Source organism: Labeo rohita, chromosome 24 (genome assembly GCF_022985175.1).
Source record: "Labeo rohita strain BAU-BD-2019 chromosome 24, IGBB_LRoh.1.0, whole genome shotgun sequence".
NCBI lineage: Eukaryota > Metazoa > Chordata > Actinopteri > Cypriniformes > Cyprinidae > Labeo > Labeo rohita.
Window position 1 is genome coordinate 1,242,735 of NC_066892.1, and position 22,094 is coordinate 1,264,828.

At 29.4% G+C, this 22,094-nt stretch overlaps 1 protein-coding gene across 2 annotated transcripts in view; it reads right to left on the bottom strand.

The window, feature by feature from the left end:
• The window catches only part of scn5lab (sodium channel, voltage gated, type V-like, alpha b), a 187,696-nt gene that overhangs the window by 20,532 nt on the left and 145,070 nt on the right, over positions 1 to 22,094 (bottom strand). For both annotated transcript variants that reach the window (XM_051098619.1, XM_051098620.1), the window contains 4 exons: positions 21,262 to 21,382; positions 13,184 to 13,338; positions 8,405 to 8,578; positions 2,780 to 2,902 (listed from right to left, as the gene is read on the bottom strand). In XM_051098619.1, the coding sequence (XP_050954576.1) occupies positions 2,780 to 2,902; positions 8,405 to 8,578; positions 13,184 to 13,338; positions 21,262 to 21,382 (573 nt within the window). The remainder of the gene's footprint in view (positions 1 to 2,779; positions 2,903 to 8,404; positions 8,579 to 13,183; positions 13,339 to 21,261; positions 21,383 to 22,094) is intronic.

Sequence of the window (22,094 nt, forward strand, 5' to 3'; positions counted from 1 at the left end):
TTGGTTCCATGAAGAAATTTTAACATTCATGGAACCTTTTCAATGGAGCAGAAGGTTCTTCACAGTGAAAAAAGGTACTTTACATTTTTAAAAATTCTTCACACCAAGAAAATGATGTTTTTTTAAAGAACTGATCAGTGAAAGGTTCTTTGAGGAACCAAAAATGGTTCTTCTACGGCGTCACTGGGAGAAAGACATTTTGGAAACTTTTGAAGAACGCTTTTGGGTTCCCCAAAGAACCATTCAGTGAAATGTTCTTTAAAGAACCATTTTTTTCTTAGTGTAAAAAACCTTTTAATAATCTAAAGAACCTTTTTCCACTATAAAGAACATTTTGTGCATTTGAAATAAAGGTTTTCCAAAACAAAGGTTCTTTAAAGGCTTCTTTGGGTTCCATGAAGAACCTTTAACATCCATTGAATCTTTCCAGGTTCTTTATAGTAGAAAAAGCTTATTTAGATTATTAAAACATTGTTCACGAAAAGATAATGGTTCTAATGGCTCCTTTAGGAACCAAAAATGGTTATTCACTCTTAAAAGTAAAGGTTTTGACTGTGATGCAATAGAAGAACCATTTCTGGTTCTTCAACGAAAATTATTTTCTTGATGTGAAGAACATTTTGATGATCTAAAGAAGCTTTTGTGCAATTAAAAAATTCATTGTATGTTAAAGGCTCTTCATGGAACCATCAATGCCATCGCACTCCTAAAAATAAAGGTTTTTCATTGGCTTCTATTGGTTCCATGAAGAACATTTAACATTCATGGAACCTTTTCAATGGAGCAAACAGTTCTTCATAGTGAAAAAAAGGTTCTAAATTATTAAAATGTTCTTCACACCAAGTAAATAATATTTTTAAGAACTGATCACTGAAAGGTTCTTTGAGGAACCAAACAGTGAAATGTTCTTCAAAGAACCATTTTGTCTTAGCGTGAAGAACCTTTTAATAATCGAAAGAACGTTTTTCCACTATAGAAACATTTTGTGCATTTGAAAGTTTTCAAAATAAAGGTTCTCTACTGGCTTCTTTGGGTTCCGTGAAGAACCTTTAACATCCATTAAATCTTTCCAGGTTCTTTATAGTGGAAAAAGCTTCTTTAGATGATTAAAATGTAAAAAAAAAACAAAAAAAAAAAAACTAACGGTTCTTTTAGGAACCAGAAGTTATTCTTTACTCTTAGATATAAAAATAAAGGTTTTTAAATAAAGGAGGTTTTGACAGTGATGGCATAGAAGAACCATTTTTGGTTCATCAAAGAAACATTATTTTCTTGGTGTGAAGAAAATTTTAATGATCTAAAAAAGCTTTTGTGCAACAAAAAGATTCATTGTACGTTAAAGGTTCTTCATGGAACCATCAATGCCAGAACACTCCTAAAAATAAAGATTCTTTATTGGCGTTGATGGTTTAACATTGAAACTTTACCATCCATTTAATCTTTCCAGTCCAGAAAATGTTCTTTATAGTGAAAAATGGTTCTGTAGATCATTAAAATGTTTTCACATTGGGAAAAAATGGTTCCTTTAAAAACAGATCACTCAAAGGTTTACTGGCAAATTAAAAATGGTTCTTCTTTGGCATTGCTACCTTTCTGAAACTTTTATTTTTAAGAGCAAGCTCCTAAAAGAACCATCTTTTCTTAGTGTGAAGAACATTTTGATAATCTAAATTGACATTTGCAAAGTTTCCATGGATGTTTAAGGTTCTTTGTGAGTTTTCTATTGGTTCCATGAAGAACCTTTAACATCCATTGAATCTTTCCAGTTTCTTTATAGAGGAAAAAGCTTCTTTAGACCATTGAAATTCTCTTCACACAAAGAAAACAATGGTTCTTTTACGAACTGATGACTCACAGGTTCATTGGCAAACCAAAACTGATTTTTCTATGGCATCACTACAGAACGCCCCTTTCTGAAACTTCAATTTTTAAAAGTAAAGTAAATTTCCATGGATGTTCAAGGATCTTTATAGAACCACAAACCAAAATAAAGTTCTCTATTGGCTTTCATTTGTACCATGAAGGACCTTCAACATCCGTTGAATCTTTCCAGGTTCTTTACAATGAAAAAAAAAAAAAGGACTGATTACTAAAGGTCCATTGGGGAACCAAATATTCTTCTACACTGTAAAAAATAAAAAACACAATTTGTTGAGTCAGCTTAAAATAATGTTACCCTGTTACCCTTAAAATTTTAAGTTGAGTCAACTAAAATAAGTTTAGTCAACTTGAAATGTTAAGTTGTACTAAGTAACAACTTAGATATTTGTGTTTGCTAAACTTAACAGATGGGTAAGTAACCCAGCTATCTTAAAATTTTAAGTTGATTCAACTCAAATATCCAAGTTGTCACTTAGTATAATTTAACATTTAAAGTTGAAAATACTTTTTTTGAGTTGACTAAACTTAAAATTTTAAGGCAGCCAGGTTACAAATTATTTTAAGTTGACTCAACAAATTGTTTTTACAGTGTATACCATCAATGCAAAAACACTTGGGAAGCTTTCCGTTCAACTAAAGTGGAAAAAGGCTTAAAATATTCTTCTTTCTGCTGAAAAACCTTTATGTTTAAGAGTATACAACCATAAAACCACCTCAGACTGGTTTAAGAAGAGAGTTGAGAAGATGTGTGATGATTTTTCTCTCCTCAGTCAATTCCCTTAAAAAAATAAATACTGAAACTTCTGTGCAAAAAAAAAAAAAAAAAAAAAAAAAAAAGTATAATCGGCTGTGAAGCGGTAGCACTGACAGATGTGACAGAGAGACGAGTGTATCTTACCCTCATGCCTTCAAACCGGGACAGCGCTCTCAGCGGTCTGAGGGCTCTGAGCGTTCTGAGAGATTTGATGGCAGCAAAGTCCGAGTAGCCCAGCGTGTTTGCTACCAGGCTTACGAGAGACACCTATGAGTGACAGAGAGCCGAGGAGAAAGAGAAGATAGAAACGCAGCGTTAGGACGGCAATAACATCACACCCGCTACAGCAGTCCTGCCGAAGGAAAAGACGCTGGGAGGAAAAACAAGGGGGTTACTCATCACGGAAACCCGCTTTCTGGAGATCTGTTAAGGAGAAATGTGATGTTAGATGTCGTTGGCGGTTGTTTCGTCGCTCCTCTGTGAGCTGTGAAGGACTGAAGGGTGGTTTAGAAGGCAGCTGTCTATTGAGTCTACTCGGACGGTGCCATCGGTGCCGGGCCCCGCTCACAGCGGCTCTTACCCTCATCCCAGCAAAGCGAGACACGGCGCGGAGAGGCCGCAGCGCCCGGAGCGTCCGCAGGACCCGCATGGAGCCAATCTGGTCAAAATTGACCACACGTGCCACCAGACCAATCACTGAAACCTGCATGAAGCGAATTATACTTCGTTTAGTTTCCATGAAGCTCATATTTTCCATTTTAACCAAATGGGATTATTGTGTTCATGTTCCAATCAGTCTTTAGACATTTTTAAAAAGTAAATGCATTTAATGCGCATTTAATAGCTTTGAAAGTACTTGATCTTTTTTATTATAAATATTAAAATTCATAAAATTAAAATTCACATTAATCAAATTGGATTTTTTGTTCATGTTCCTTTTTTCAGTGCCAAAGTAAATGCATTTTTATATTATAATAAATATTATGTTATTTAATGTAATAGAAATATTGAAATCTCAAAACATAAAATTAAAATAAAATCACATTAAAATTATACAAAATTTAAAAAAATTAAATAAATGTATTCTAAATTTATAAAATTATAATAAATTTAATAAATTATTCTAAATTCTAAATTATTCTAATAGGACAAAACCTTCACTATTAATAAAAAAAGAATATGTAGGTTTAAAAGTACTTAATCTGATTTCTTTAAAAAATTGAAACCTCAAATATTAATTACATTTTGAAAAAATTCAAAAATTAAATAAAAAAGTGAAGCAAAAATGCATTTAATGTGCATTTAACAGCTTTAAAAATCCTTTTTATAAATAATAAAAAGACAAAAAAAATATTAAAAAATACAATTAAATAATGTATTAAAAATCAAATAAATTTCACATTATTCCAATAAGACAAAACCTTCTGAGAATCCTTCACTATTAATTAAAAATAAATAAATAAATAATTTGTAGCTTTAAAAGTACTTGAAATCTCAAATGTCATATTATTCGTATTATAAAAATAAAAAAATTAATTTAAAAATTATGAAGCAAAAAATGCATTTAATGTGCATTTAACAGCTTTAAAAATACTTGATCTTTTTTATTATAAATATTAAAATTCATAAAATTAAAATTCACATTAATCAAATTGGATTTTTTGTTCATGTTCCTTTTTTAAGTGCCAAAGTAAATGCATTTTTATATTATAATAAATATTATGTTATTTAATATAATAGAAATATTAAAATCTCAAAACATAAAATTAAAATAAAATCACATTAAAATTATACAAAATTTTAAAAAATTAAATAAATGTCAAATTATTCTAATAGGACAAAACCTTCACTATTAATAAAAAAAGAATATGTAGGTTTAAAAGTACTTAATCTGATTTCTTTAAAAAATTGAAACCTCAAATATTAATTACATTTTGAAAAAATTCAAAAATTAAATAAAAAAAATAAATAAATAAATAATTTGTGAAGCAAAAATGCATTTAATGTGCATTTAACAGCTTTAAAAATCCTTTTTATAAATAATAAAAAGACAAAAAAAATATTAAAAAATACAATTAAATAATGTATTAAAAATCAAATAAATTTCACATTATTCCAATAAGACAAAACCTTCTGAGAATCCTTCACTATTAATTAAAAATAAATAAATAAATAATTTGTAGCTTTAAAAGTACTTGAAATCTCAAATGTCATATTATTCGTATTATAAAAATAAAAAAATTAATTTAAAAATTATGAAGCAAAAAATGCATTTAATGTGCATTTAACAGCTTTAAAAATACTTAATCTTATTTATTATAAATAATAAAAAAGTATATTATTCATATGATCAAATGGGACTGTTTAGTCCATGTTCCAGTCAATTTTTAGAAATAAAAAAATTCATACTATTCCAAAAGGACAAAACTTTCTGAGATTTTTTCACTATTAATTAAAATAAAAATAAAAATAAAAATATGTAGTTTTATTAATCTGATTTATCACATTAATAAAAAAAATTTAAACTCCAAAGTCATATTATTCAAAATAATGAAATTTTGAAAAAACGTTTACATTTTTTAAAAATGCGAAGCAAAAATGCATGTAATGTGCATTTAACAGTTTTAAAAATACTTTATCGAACTTATTCTAAATAATAAAATTACAAAAAAGTATATAATTCTAATTCTAATGATCAGATGGGACTGTTTTTTTTTTTTCGTGTTTAGCAGCTTTAAAAATACTTTTCTGAGAATAAAAATCTTATAAATTTCATATGACTTCAATAGGAAAAATTCTTTTGAGGCTCTTTCACTAATAATTATTATAAAATATAAAATTTGATGTTCACAACAAATTAAATTTTAAAATCCATTTCTTGTGCATTTAACAGCTTTGAAAGTACTTGAAATAAATTATTATACAGTACATATTAAAATAACAAAAAATGTATATTATTCACATTAAGCAAATTGTTGTGTTTACACTACAGTCAATCCTCAAAGAATAATTTCAATGTCAAAGCAAACAACTTTATAATTGGTATTATTCATATTAAACAAAATGGATTTAGTTGTGTCCATGTTCCAAAAAACAAACAATGCAATGCATTTTATGTCCATTTAACAACTTTGAAAGCTTCTAATTAATCATAAATATTAACATTGTATAAATTTCATATTGTTCCAATATGATAAATATTTCACTGCTAATTTAAAAAGAAATATTTAGTGCCGGAAATATGACAGATGAACCTTCATTTAATTCATATAAATTAAATCACATGGTTTAAATGCTATTTCTCCTTGAACTTCCCAGATCTAACCAAATGCATAATATTACATAAATGCATTTGACAAATGCACACAGTTTTTGATGCACTTCCTAGAAATCGAACCAGTGACCTTGCCGTTGTTTGAGCTACAGGAATTGAACACACTTCTGTGCTTAAAATACGAACTTGAAGCACATTTTCTACATCAAGTGTCAACAAACGGCATAATATAAAAGTCAGAGGAGGTTTCAGACTACAGTGCTGCATTTGATCAGTGCTTCATGCTGCGGTGAAGGTGGAGGTGAAGTGTGCAATTTCTGCAACACTTGCATCAGCAAACAGATTTCAACATCTAAAATAATTACACACTTCACCTTTCACATCGCAACTTTACAATTTACTGTAGTTGTAAATTCACAGCTCTCCTCACTGAATGGAGCCACACAAAAACTCAAATCTGCATTCATAACAGCACAGATTGTTTTACGTACACGTGTAGAATCTGAACAGCGATGCAGTCGTGATTGTTTTGGCTCTTTGGTCACAGTAACAAGCTTAAAAAACTATTTTTTATTAGATTGCATTAATATTTGTGCATAGTTATACATATGCATAGCAGACATACATTTTTCATGTTTGGATAACTATGCTTTTTTTTACTATGGGATAGGTGTGTTAATCATTTTTTACAAATCATTGTCAATATAAATGCATTTATGTGTTTGATAGTGTTTTTTTTATTTAATATTTTGTATTTTCTGTATTTTATGCTACTAAATTATATTAATGGAACAGTTATAGCCCACTTATTATCTGTTAAATTACCTGTTAGCGTAGAAAATAAAACCTTAAAATGAAATTTCCAACTTAAACTGGCGTACATTTTGAATACTTTCGAGCACATACCTATATACTTTTTTATATATACTTTTTTTGTTTTTGTTTTTAAATAATTTGATAGAAACTATATACTGTGGGGGGAAAAAAATGACGCCATCAATCTAAACATGTTCCAAATTTGAGGTTGATGTCTCAATTATTATTATTATTATTATTATTACTACTACTTTTATTTTATTATTTAATTTAACAATTTAATCATTTATTTATTTTGTAATATTATTATTTTTTTAAACCCTTACCAAGTTTCAAATCATTTCGGTGAAGTAAAAACTCTAAAAAAACAAAAAAAATGAAAAAAAAAAATTTTTTATAATAATAATAAATTAATGCACTGTATTTTAGTTTTGTATTTTAGTTTGATAATTTTTTTATTTTATATATATTTTGTATTTTTAGGGGATTTTATGCTACTAAATTATATTAATGGAAAAGTTATGGTCAATTTATTATCTGTTAAATTACCCGTTAACATAGAAAATAAAACCTAAAAATTAAATTTTCACCTTAAACTGTCGTAAATTTTTAATAATTTAGAGCACAGACTTAAGTTTGTAAAAAAAAAAAAAAAAAAAAAAAAATATATATATATATATATATATATTATTATTATTATTATTTTATTTTTTATTTTTTTACAAACCATGTTTTAGTCTCAAACTGTGGGGACAGATTGATGCCATAAATCTAAACAGGTTATGTTCCAAATTTGAGGTTAATATCTCTATTATTTATTTATTTATTTATTTATTATTTAACAATTTAATAATTATTTTTTTTATATATTATTATTTTTATTTGTGTTTTTTAAACCCTTACCAAGTTTCAAACCATTTTGGTGAAGCAAAAATTCTAAAAAAACAGAACAAAACAAAACAAAGAAAAAAAAATCATATATAATATTAAATAAATATTGATAAATAAATTCTATTTAATAAACAAAAAATGACATATAATTTATTCTAAATATCAAAATCAACCTAAGAAATCAATATTATATACATATACATTTTTTTTTTACGTTTTTACGTTTACTGGAGTATTTTTTTACAAGAAATAAATATTTTAGTTTTCTACATCAAAATGTAATGTTTCATTCAGTGTGTGTTGTCTTTCTTTTGATTCTAAAGTTTTTATTTTGAATTAAAATGTATTTAAATAAGTATGAAATTTACTAGCAATTAATTTTTTTAACATCACTTACTGCTATTTTTTTCAACGTAGGTTAATATTATATCAGAATTAGAATGTGAATAAGTGCACAAATACACACTCATGTACAAATACCTACAGATACTGAAATATCGCACCAAAGCAAACAGCACTGTATCACTGAATCTGAATCTAAAGCTCAAACAACAGCAAAACAACATGATAATAATTATCAAAGATCATCTTTTAATGTTACTGATGATATGCTGGAAAGCTAAACCACAGCCGATTTGATTACTATACACCCAAAAAGTTGCTCTCTGTAAACTCAAGCTCATTCAATCTTCCTGAGATTTTAAATGTTTTATAATAAAGCACTTCTGCCGTTATTCATTCGCTGCACTTTGCAATCAGACGCCGGGAAAGTAAATTGATGCACTTACGTCCACAATGAGAAAGTCCAGCCAGCACCAGTAGTTGGTGAAGTATTTCCTGAAACCGTAGGCGATCCACTTCAGAGTCATTTCCAAGATGAAGATGTAGGTGAAGATCTTGTCTGCATATTCAAGCACCACTTTGACCACTTTCCTTTGTTCAATGTAAATGTCTTCAAATGCCTTTCAACAGAGAGATGCAAAAGAAGCAGCGTGTTAAACCACATGTACAGTACAGGCTGAGGAAGACTTTGCTTCATTTGGTCTTCTGTATCACACTTACATTACTACAAACACATCTGACAGTGAACTGAATGAGAACGGATTGGGACTAGCTACAGAAATGACAAAAAAAAGCTGCAGAAACGTTTCAATAAAGTGATGTTTAGATTAATGCCATTGTATTATAAAGAAAGTAAGTAATTTGGGTTTGGACCATTGCTGTTTTATTACCACTGAGATACTATGATCCGGATTAACTTTGTTTGCAATATAAAATAAAATGAAGCAAAATAAATAAAATTAAATTAAAAAAAAAATAAATAATAATAATAAAATAAAATAAAGTCAAATAAAATAAATGAAATAAAATAATTTTATTTCAGCTAACTGTCAAGGAACAATTTTAGTTTAGTTTAACTTGATGTACTAAAATAAATAAAACTAAAAAACTAAAAAAGATATATATTTAGACATTTTTTAAAAATAATAAATTAAAAAATAAAGGCAAAAAACGCAGCGAAATTACTAAAACTTTATGTACATTTAAAATGAAAATGAAAAATACTAATTTCAATTCTAGTTAATTATTTCAATAAATAATTATTTTGTTTATTCTTAGGTTTAGTTATTTTAGTACATTACGCTAAACTAAATTACAACGAGAAATGTTGCTTTAGAAAATTTCATGAAAAAGTCTTATTAAGTCTTATTTTATTTTAATAAACATTTAGTAATGAAAATGTTTTATATCATTTAACTATAATAGCCTTTGTTTGGATCATTATTATTTTATTTTAGAGTAACAGATACTATTATATTTTTATTCAGATTTTAATTTTTTTTTATTTTCATATTTTCCATGATTATTTTAATTCTAGTTAAAGTGTTAGTAACGTAGTTGTTAGTTTATTTTTTTTAAACATTTATTTATCTAAAGTTTCATAGTTTCAGTTAACTACAATAATTCTGGTTATTTTAGCATATAAATATAATTGAAATACTATTCTAGTTTTTATTAATATTTTGGATTAAATTTATTTTTATATTTTTCATTTTCATTTTAACTATATTTTTAGTTTTTTTGTCTGCTTTTCTTTGCACTTTTAATATGTCTATATGGAGTTTTTAATCAATTTTATTTTTAATTTGAGCTATTTTACTACATCGGGTTAAACTAAAAGAAAATGAGAAATGTTGCTTTGGCAACTAGCTAAAATAAAATAATTACATTTCTTAATTTTTAAAATTTAATGTCCTTTATTTCAAATATCAAAAATGTTTTTTATAGTTTTAGTAAATATAACAACACTTTTTTGAGCACCATTAGGATGAGTACATGATGAATTTTCATTCTTGGATGATCTATTTCCTCTTTATTAAGCGTCCAGACTGTTTGTGTGAGCGGTTCTACTCTATTGCACATACGTGCACCGATGTCCAGCCGAACATCTGCGTCCACCGAACTCGCCGCTGCTTTTTGCCGACTGTGCTGTTTCTCATTTTCTGCTTACTTTCTGTTTTCATGTGTAATCATTCAAGTGCACGTCTGAAAGAACAGCTGCCTGCTGAAGCTGCTGGTAAATGCCACTAAAATACCAGCCGGTCGGCGCACACCTGGCACCCGGCTGTAAGACAGAGCTCTGACATTAGCCCCTCTCTGTGAGTCACACACGCAGGACTCTGATCTTTAAGGAAATGCACAGTCTTATATAATATTATGCAGTGGGAATATATTTTTCGCTCTGGCATTTACTGCTTTCTATGTCATGTATAATCTCACAAAGACAGTCAACACAAAACCAATTTGACAATTGTTCCTCATCTTATTGTGCATGATTTATTGCTGCATGTTATTGTGAATGAAAACAAATATTTGTCATCAGTGCACGTAATATTTTATCCTAGAGACACTCTTCACCACTTAATCAATTCCTTATATATAAAAGGTCCTGCTGTACATTTTTACGTCAGATTGCGGATTTCGCAATTTCATTAGTAGTTCATATGCATTTAGTTACATGTGCACACTAACATTCAAAAGTCTCACAGTACAGTAAAAATTGTGAAATATTATTACAAGTAAAAATAACTGTTTTGCCGTAAATATATTGTAAATTTACATTTATTTCTGTGATCAAAGCTAAATTTTCAGCATCATTACTCCAGTCTTCAGTGTCACATGATCCTTCAGAAATCATTCTAATATACTGATTTGCTGTTCAAGAAACATTTATGATTATTATCAATGTTAAAAACAATTGTGCTGCCAAATATTTTTATGGAAACGGATTCACAGATGAATAGAAAGTTCAAAAGAACAGCATCTATTTGAAAAATAAATCTTTTGTAACATTTTAAATCTCTTAATTGTTACTTTTGATCATTTGAATGCATCCTTGGTGCATAAAAGTATTAATTTCATTAAAAAAAATAATAATGACTCCAAACATCAATCTAATTTACAAATAAATAAGAAACGTCTTGGATGCACATTATAATCCAATTCAATAATAAATGATGCATTAATGAAAGTTACTTATAAAGTATTACTGAATGTTGAATATTTGAGCAATAACTTAGAGTTTTATTCCTCTCTATATTCTGAAGGTTTTTACTGAGGGGCTTGTTGATATATCATTCAGCACATTTCACACAACAATTTGTTCCTAAAAACATGGCAAAAATTTATTTTTTTCTGTCTGTTGATAGTATTTTGTGATTTATGGAGCGATAAAAATAAATATCCAAAATCCCTTCAGTAAAAACATTTAAGATTAGTATGTCAGTAAAAACAAACAAAAAATCTGAACCTGGCTTTATCCAATATTTAGATTAATTCTTTGGAAATGTTCGCAAATTAGTGCATATTTATACCGATAATGCTCCATTCGCGTAAACTTAACATTTCAGAACTCTTTTAGTACAAAACGTTCGTCTTAATATACTGAGATTAATCAAAGGGGAAGGCTGTGGTAAAATACCTGCATTAAAATGCAATAAAACACATCTTTTAACTTAATAAACCTTAAAAAATGCAAAAATCTCTGGCAAGAAATCAATAACGGTGTTAATTTAGTACTAAGAGCGGCTGTATGAAAGGATGAGTAAGACTGTGATTATTTCACAACACGGCTAACAGCCCGTGGCACGTGTTGATGTAGATTAGTGTCATCTGACATCTGCGCGTTTGCTGCCGTCTGACAGCTCTCTCATGGAGATGCCGGTCGGAGGAGTTGACCAGTCAGCAGGCCGTCGGCCACCACAGGCCAGCTAGCAGGAAGTGTGCTGCCACTTCCTGCCAAACACGCACCGATAGAGACAGCTTCTGTGCTTGGTTTGAAGTCAAAGCTGTCATAAGGTTAGTGAAGCAAGCTAAGGCACGAGTAAGACGTCTTTACTGAGACACTACAGGCAAAAACATTGCTTTGTCATGCACTGCTCCAGATTGAGATTTTGTCTTCTTTCAGAGTAGTGAAAAGAAAACATCCAAAATACACATTTAAGTGTATATTTTGTATAATTCAGTATAATTGAGATAATATTATAGTTTTTATAAATATTTTGAATAAGTTTCTTTTTTTATTTTAATTCTAGTTAACGTTTTAGTAACTTTTACTGTTTTAGTAATTTTTACTATTTAGCCACTTTTACTATTTTTTTTAAAGTCTACATAGTTTTTAATTAATTTTTATTTTAGTTAAATCTAGTTAAACAAAATGAAATGAGAAATACACAACAAGATTATTTTTTAATATTTAATATCAGTTAATGTTTCCTTTATTTCAAATAACAAAAATTATTTTTTTTAAGGTTTTAGTTTTAGTGAACGGTAATAACCCAGGTTTGGAGCACCTTTAGGATGAATTTTAAAATGATGAATGATCTATTTCAATGAGTTTTCCTCTTTATTAAGTGTCCAGACTTTTTATTATATTCTATTTTATCTATTCACGTACATACATTTTAATTACAATACATATCTTTAAAAGGTTTTTCCTCCATTTCAGCAACACTTACATACAATAAAACTTACAGTTTTATTCCTCCCTATATTATGATGGTTTTTACTGAAGGATTTGTTGATATATCATTCAGCTAATTTTTTACAACAATTTGTTTCCGAAAACATGGCAAAAATTTATTTTTTTCTGTCTGTTGACAGTATTTTGTGATTTATGGAGTGATAAAGATAAATATCCAAAATCCCTTCAGTAAAAACATTTAACATTAGTATGTCAATAAAACCAAACAAAAAATCTGAACCTGGCTTTATCCAATGTTCAGATTAATTCTCTGGAAATGTTTGCAAATTAGTGCATATTTATATAGGTAATGTTTCATTCGCCTAAACTTAACATTTCAGAATCCTTTTAATACAAAACAACTGTCTTAATATACTGTTATTCATCAACTGGGGAAGCATGTGATGTCTATTAGTTTAAATTTTCACATTTAGTCATTTGACTTATGTAACAAATCCTACTACTGTGACTGACCTCAATGCAAACAAGTTTTGAACATTCAGTGTAAACTAAAAACAACAAAGATATAGAGATAAAAGCTCACCAGCGCTCCACTGCTGAGGAGGATCATGAAGATGATGAAGGTCTCAAACCAGCTGTGCTCCACTATCTGATAACACGTCTTCCTCAGACGCCACCAAGCTCGACCCAGACCCTCGGACGTGTTGATTTCACAGCACTGAAAGCGACGTACACAAACTGGAAAACAAAGATTAATGATTAATAAATTGGCCAATGGAAAAAAACTTCCAAGAGGATCAAAACATTTAAAAATGTAATATTTACAGTATATTTATTTTAGTTTCTCGCAGTTTTGAAAAAATTTTACACCATATTTAACAATCATGACTGATTGACTAAAACAAACAAATACATAAATTAAAAATATTAAAGTTTACAAACCAGTCATATAAAGTAAAATGATTTTTTTTTTTTTATAATTTTGTGTGATGTGAGTGTCTACAAGGGTCCATAACATAATTTCCTTTTGGGTGTTTTTTGTCAGTATGCCAAATGAAATATTACACTGTAAAAAAAAAAAATCTACCCATTTCAAATTAAAAACGTATGTTCAGTTGCTGCCTTTAAATCTGAAGTATAATCAACTTTGTTGTACAAGTAATTTCAACTGTTGTACTAAAATGTTACAATGACAAAATACTGCACTAAATTAAAGTTCAAACATTACAAACATTGAAAGTTACAATATTGATATTTTAATAGTGGTAGCACTAATATAAAAATGTGATAATATGTGTTACAAAAAAAAGTTTCAATTTTGAAATACGTTGATGGTTGTATTTTTGGTGTACAGGTTTTTATGCATAATAGCAACCCTAGAATGAGATCAAACAGTTTAAAACAGCTGAGCTTATGACTGCAGAAATATGTTAATTCAGTACACACATTATCCCACCGGTCACAATTGTGACCAAGCATAAAACACAATTTTTCACATACTTTTCCAAAAAATTAAAAAACCTTTCAGTTTCATATAACTTAAAAAAAAATGAAATTGCTCAACTTATTTTGATGAGTTAAAGTAACATAACATAAACTGGCATAACTTACAGATCATAACACTTTTTATAATGTAGCATTTTAAAACAAAACTGAAACAGTCTTGAATTAAAGAACAGGCAAAAATCCTCAACGAATAGATTATTCATGTTTTGATCAGAAGTAATTCAGACTGTAAGTGAGACGATGACACTCATTTTGCTGACTTTTCCACTTTCAAAACCTCTTTGTTCGAATCAACATTTGAAAATGCAACTTCAAAAGACTTCAAAGAGCTTCCAAACACTTCAAAAGATCACAAACACAGTTCCAGTGAGAACGTGGAGATCAATAGCTGAACTGCTCAACTGCGTGTAATACAAATACACCAGTAGGAATAAATGATGTCGTCAGCGCTGGGCTCATAAATGCAGCTCGAGCTGCCGTAAAAGGTCCTCGTCTTGCTAATCTATCGCTCTCTGCGTTCAAGACGCGGCTTTTATGTGACATAATCCCGGCTGGTATCACTGGCGCTCTGAAAGCCCGCCGTCTGTAACAATGAGTCCCTGCCATGAAATCCCATTTGAGCCTCGCATGGTCGTCAAAGCGTCTCCATTACTGGCATCTGAGCTCTTCTAAATTAACTTATTGCCTGTAAACTTAATAACAGGGTTATGGTAACAGGGTTCTCTCAACTCAATTTGTACCGATGCTCCTGCTCTCCATTGGCGGCATCAGACATTTTAGCACCCGGGCATCACCATTCATCAAGCAATTAACAGCCATCAAAGCAAAATCAAAAGGGCTCAGAGTCTGGAGTTATTGGTGACTTCATTGCTTTATTCGCCTCTTCAGAGATTTGATTTGTCAGAGAACATCCCTCGAACAGACTCCACGCACTCCAGCAGTACAGATAGTCGCTTTTACTAAGCGTGTCACTATTACTAATGCTCATACTTAAGGTTAGAGATTTGGCTGTTAAACTTCACACTTAAAATCCTGCTCACAGAATTGATTTAGAATTACATTACTCTATGGAATTAGGTTACTCTAAGAACATTATATGAAAAGATCTGCTCCCATGTTTGCAGTATTGTTGGTAGTTTTATTGTTTTGAATTTCCCTGTTTCTTTTTCTTTTTGTATAAGATATTCTTAAACATTTAATTTTTTTTTAATTTAAATATTTGTAAATTTACATTTAGCATCATCATTATAAGTTTATAATATTTGTATATATATATATATTTTTAACATTCCAAAGTTGTATTTATTAATTTACCAATTTTAATTATAGATGCTATGACTTTTTAGGATGTTGTTGTTTTTTTTATTTTTTATTTTTTATTTTTTGCATTCTTTATAGTATCTGTAACTCTTGTTTTTGCGTAAAAAATTCGAAATATTTGTAAATGGGTCAAAGATGTTAAGATGTCCACATCAAAAGAAACCAAAAACAAAAGTGATTTTATGTCCATTACATGTAAGTAAAGTAAACTTAAGGTTTCAAATACGTTTTTGGAGAATAAAATGTTAAAATTTGGTTAAAATAATATTACATTGTCATTCAGTGTAACACAATATGTATGTACAAACTCAAACAACATGCTTATAATAAAAGAACAAGGGAGTATATTAAATGTTATTGTGTTTTAAATGAGTAAAAATTCTTACTGACAAATGGGCAAAACTTAGGATAGTTACAACTATACAACTAATTAGTATTTGGGGTAAAAGTATTTAATCTTTTAATATGTCATTAATTGATTTTTTTTGTAAATATGACTGACAAGATTGTTATACTGAATGACATTTTAGTGGGTGTCTTCTGTAAATTAAGGGAAAATGTATGATATAGCAAACACACTTCACATTCACATAAGTAATTCATCTTTAAAGAGTTATCGCATTTTCCAGAAAATACGTTTTGAGAGAAAACTGCGTTGTTGTTGATTTAAAAACAAACAGATAAATTGTATCAGTGTCACATATAATCAGTGTTCAGAAATAGTATCAAATACCAGTAAATAAAACATTTAGAAAACATAAACACTACAACCATGTATTTTAGTTTTCTCTCACTTTACAGCAAATCCTTTAAATGTATCAGTATTCAGAACAAAAGAGAAATGAAAAATATAAGTATAAAACAAACAACATTATATTTATTATACTTTATTTAAAGTGGAATGTGGAAAATCCAAAATGTTTTTTGTGTGCTTGACATTAATTGCATGATATAAATCATTTTGAAATGTATGCTGCGGCACGTTTGAGATTATTATCACATTGCATATGTTCAAGCAAAGTTTTTAGGCAAAAAAGCCTCCGAAAGCCTCTTTCTCCTCTGTGTATTTCCCTCCAAAATGTGTGAATCTGCCCTTTTGGCTTCTCCAGCAGAGAGCTGTTGACTGATTCAATTCAGTCATGTGAAAGTGTGCTATTATTCGATTTATAGGTGCGAAACCCGATCTCGTCTCAAATGCCGCTGAAACGCTGAAATGCTGAAATGCGCAAGCGAGAATTATCAGAGGAAATACATGGCAGCTCATTTGCCATAAATCATTCACTCCTTCAAACAGACGGCCGTTCACGGGCTGCCCTGCGCAGCGATCTGATTGTTTGCTGCCGCGCGGCAATGAAGTCGACAGCTTATAAAGTGCAGATTGGAGGCACACGGAAATGGTTGTGTAACATTTTTGTCACACACACACACACACGTACTGTATGACAGATGTTGGTTGTTTCTCAGAATGAACTCTTACTTAACAGAGCAATTACACAGAACATAAAGACACCCTTGAGAAAAAGAAGCACACTTTAGGATACTTTTAAAAAGAATTAAAAGGAAATATGAGCATATTTAAATGCAAACTGAATTTCATTTTTTAGACACTTTAATGTTTGTAATTTCCATAAAAATGTATTAGTTTAAATTTATATTAAAAACTATAATAAAGGTTTTTTTTTACCCACTTAAGTACATTTTATATGTATTTTCATAAAACATAATTTAGTTAAAGTATGCTATAAATCATGTTAGCAACATGCTAAATCTTTCTACTAGCATGCTAGAAGATGCTAGGAACATGCTAAATCAGTCATGCTAAAAAATATGATAAAACACACTAAAATCTTGCCAAAACATGCTAGCAACATGCTAAATCAGTCATGCTAAGAATATGCTAAAGGATGCTAGCAATGTGCTAAAGGATGCTAGCAATGTATAAATGTTAGAAACATGTTAGCAACATAACCTAGCAATGTGGTAAAACATACTAGAAACATGCTACCACTGTCATCAGTTTACTCGTCTAGTTTAAATGTAAAATTAAACACAACTTAATGTTTTTAACCCATTTAAGTACATTTTATGTTTTTTTTTTTCATAATTCATAATTTTGTCTATGAAACATAGACAGGCTAAAAATGTTCATGCTAGCAACATGCTAAATTCTAACAGCATGTTAACACATGTTAGCAACTTGTTAAAACATACTAACAATGCACTAAAGTATGCTAGCAGTGTGTTAAATCATACTAGCAAAAATTCCAATAGCATGTTAAAACATGCCAGCAACATGCAAAAATATGCTAGCAATGTGCTAAATCATACTAGAAACATGCTAATTCATGCTATCAACATGTTAGCAACTTGTTAAAACGTTAGAAACATGCAAAAATATGCTAGCAATGTGCTAAATCATGCTAGCAACATGTTAAATTCTAACAGTATGTTAAAACATGGCAGCAACATGCAAAAATATGCTAGCAATGTGCTAAATCATACTAGAAACATGCTAATTCATGCTATCAACATGTTAGCAACTTGTTAAAACATGCTTGCAATGCACTAAAGGATGCTAGCAGTGTGTTAAATCATGCTAGCAACATGTTTAATTCCAACAGCATGTTAAAACATGCTAGAAACTAGATAAATATGCAAAATATGCTAGCAATGTGCTAAATCATGTTACAAACATGCTAAAACATGCTTGTAACTTGTTAAAACATGCTGGCTGATCAAATATGCTAGCAATATGCTATACCATGCTAGAAACCTGCTAATTCATGCTATCAACTTGTTAAATTATGCCACAAACATACAAAATAGCTAGCAATGTGTTAAATCATGCATGAAACATGTTAAAACATGCTTGTAACTTGTTAAAACATGCTAAAAACATGATAAAACATGCTAGCAATATGCTAAATTATGCTAGAAACATGCTAATTCACGCTATCAACATACTAACAACTTGTTAAATCATGCTAGAAACATAAAATATGTTTGCAATGTGCTAAATCGTTCAAGAAACATGCTAAAACATCCTTGTAACTTGTTAAAACATGCTAGCAATATGATAAAATATGCTTGCAATATGCTTAATCATGCTAGAATCATGCTAATTCATGCTATCAACTTGTTAAATTATGCTAGAAACATACAAAATAGCTAGCAATGTGCTAAATCATGCATGAAACATGCTAAAACTTGCTTGTAACTTGTTAAAACTTGCTAACAACATGATAAAACATGCTAGCCAAATGCTAAAACACACTAGAAACATGCTAATTCACGCTATCAACATACTAACAACTTGTTAAATCATGCTAGAAACATAAAATATGTTTGCAGTGTGCTAAATTGTTCAAGAAACATGCTAAAACATGCTTGTAACTTGTTAAAACATGCTAGCAATATGATAAAATATGCAACTTGTTATATCACGCTAGAAACATACAAAATATGCTAACAATGTGTTAAATCATTCAGAAAACATGCTAAAACATGCTTATTTTATTAATATATTATCTGCAAGTATAGTTTTTTTTTTTCTCCAAAAATATACTTCTTTTTAGATTTGAAATGCACTACAAAAACACAGTCTTTGGAATTAGAACACTTCTTTTTCACAGTTGTAAAATTTGGACCCATGTGCAAAACAACCGTCTGAACAATTAGCTCTCAATAATTAGGCTGGTTTAGCGTCATTTTTGACTGACACTGATCAGTTTGTGTTCAAAACACGTATAAACACTAAAGCAGCCCTTCAGTATCATACTTGACTGATAAATGGGATAAATAACTGCACTCTTTAATTGTACCAAACTCTAACAGCAGGTATCATCATGGCACGAGTCAAAGTGCTTCCCATCGATGTCCAAACGCAGCTGACATCTCATGGGCTCCCAGCGTTCAGATCAGCGTTTTTTTGCATGTTGGGATGCATTTGACTGGACCGGCGGGTCGATGCATTGAATATGGAGAGTCAGTCATCATCAAATTAACACAGGACCATTTCGTCTCTGACGGGCCTTTTCAAATCTTTGCTGACACAGGACATTCAATTTAATGCCCCATTGCCCTTTTAAATGTCAGTTCATTGGTTAATGTTTTATATCAAATCACCTCCACTTCAAAACGAGGGTAAACAGGAGGATCATGACCGACACACGTGACTCTGACGTCTGCCACCGTCCTCAGAAAACACCTGCAAACGTCTCACACTTTTCCATGCATTTTTTCCGTTAGAATTAAAAAAAAAAAATCCACAAACAAATCTATGAATTAAATCTACCAGATCTGAAATTAATTATGACATTATAGCTTCTCGTGCAGAAAAACATATTTAAAAGTCTGGAAAAAGACATAGGTGCAAGAAAGGTTCAGCCAAATATTTCTATATATTGCTTTATTTCCTAAAAAAAAAATTAACAGCGGCAAAGAATGTTTTTTTTTTTTTTTTTTTTTTGGTAATTTAATGTTTTAATTAATCACAGATTACATGTTGTAAAGTATTTATCATAATAAATACATATTTGTGTTTTTAATAAACATATATAAACATAAAAACATCAATACCAGACAATTAAGATGTTCTGCAATTAAACCATTTAATTTAGCATAAATGAAAATGTGTGATGTATTCATAAAATGATTAAATATATAAAATTAATATATATTTTTGCATTAATGTCATTTGAATTTGAAAAATTACATATAAACGTACAAATTAAGAACAGGAAATTAAGATTTTTTTTGTAATTAAATATAATTGCTAAGTTAAAATAATCTGTAAATTACTGCATTTCCTAAAAAAATGACAGCAAAAAAATACATTTTTAAAAAAATAAATAGTTTAATTGAGCATAAATGAAAATGTGTATTTACAAAATGAATAAATGTGTAAAATGAATATATATTTTTGCATTCATGTAATCTGAATTTGCAAAGTACATATAAAAATACAAATTAAGAAAAGAAAATTAAAGATTTTTTTGCAATTAAATGTAATTGCTAAACAAAAAAAACTGTAAATTACTGTATTTTAAAAAAAACAGCAAAAATGTAAGTTTTTTTTTTAAATTAGTTTAATTGAGCATAAATTAAAATGTGTAAAATGTTTAAAAAATTAATAAATATATAAAATTAAGATTTTAAATTTAAGATTTTTTTAAATTAAATAGTTAAATTGAGCATAAGTTTAAAATTGTAAAGTATTTATCAAAATGAATAAATATTTATAATTTTTTGCATGAAAGTAATGTGAATTTGGGGAACAATGGATTAGTTGATCATGAAAAAAAAAAATATATATATATATATATACACCCACTCACAAAATTTACAACAGAAAGTTACGATTTTTTTGTAATTAAGTATTTAAAATCAACATAAATTAAATTTAGTAATGTATGTATTGCAAAAAATAAATACTCCACATGAAATTGGGGATAATGTGTTAACTGATCATAAAAATAATGTAAACATACAAGATATATATATATAAACAAAAATTAATAGAAAAAATTATATATATATATATATATATATATATATATATATATATATATATATATATATATATATATATATATAAAAAAAAAAAAAAAAATATATATATATATATATATATATATTTTTTTTTTTTTGTAATTATAGATCATAGTTCTATTTTAAAATAGAAATGAAAGGAAAAATCTCTGATTTTTACATCTGTAACTCAACTTTTTTGTGTTTTATTGAGTGGTTAGTGTTGTACAATTTAGGAATGAATCAATATTATTGATCATCAGAGTAAATACTGCAGCTGTAAGTTGAATATGTTGCTTTACGCACCGTCAGGAAAGCAGTTTTCCGGATCCATGGCCTCTTCGGCCATCTCAGAGTATTCGTCCTCTTCCTCGCCAGGTTTCCTGAGATCAATTGTGCTGCCCTCTGATAGGCTGGTGTCGTCTCTCTGAAAACCAAGAGAACCAATCAGATCTCCCGACCAATGACTTATGATTTACATATTAATCAGCCTGATTTGTAAACTGGCTTGATGTAATGTCTAAAATAGTTTGGAATTGATAACAAGCAAGTTTTATAAATGTGGTCAAAGGTTACTATTCTGAATGCACAATTTGTCAGAACAATCAAGTGTTGAAAGCATCATGAATGTGTGTGTGATTCCAGTCGGTTCAGTGCGGCAGTGATTTATTCTGGTATTCAGAGGTTCGCGTGTCTCCAGGTGCAACTTTCGTTTTCTTGTCAAACTGTGACACACTCAGTCCATCATCACGTCTCTTCAAATGAGAGGAAGCTCATGCTAAGTGGAGCGCTGAGGTGTGTGTGTGTGTGTGTGTGTGTGTGTGTGTGTGTGTGTGTGTGTGAGTGATCGCTCATGTGGGTGTCCAATGAAATTTAACACCAGACCGGCCCACGGCTTCCACAGGACGATAAAAAGACCACACAATGATCGCATGCTTCACCGCTGCTCTATTGTTCCACACAAGAGAAACAACTGAGAGAATATGAGACGCAGGAACAAACATTACAGACCTGTGAAAGTAAAACTGGTGTTTTGTGGCTTGTACTTCATGTCTATTAGACTGAGAGGTTTATATGCTAGTTACTTCTAAACATGGAGACAGAATACGCATTTAAAATGTCTTTCTCTTTAAGGAAAA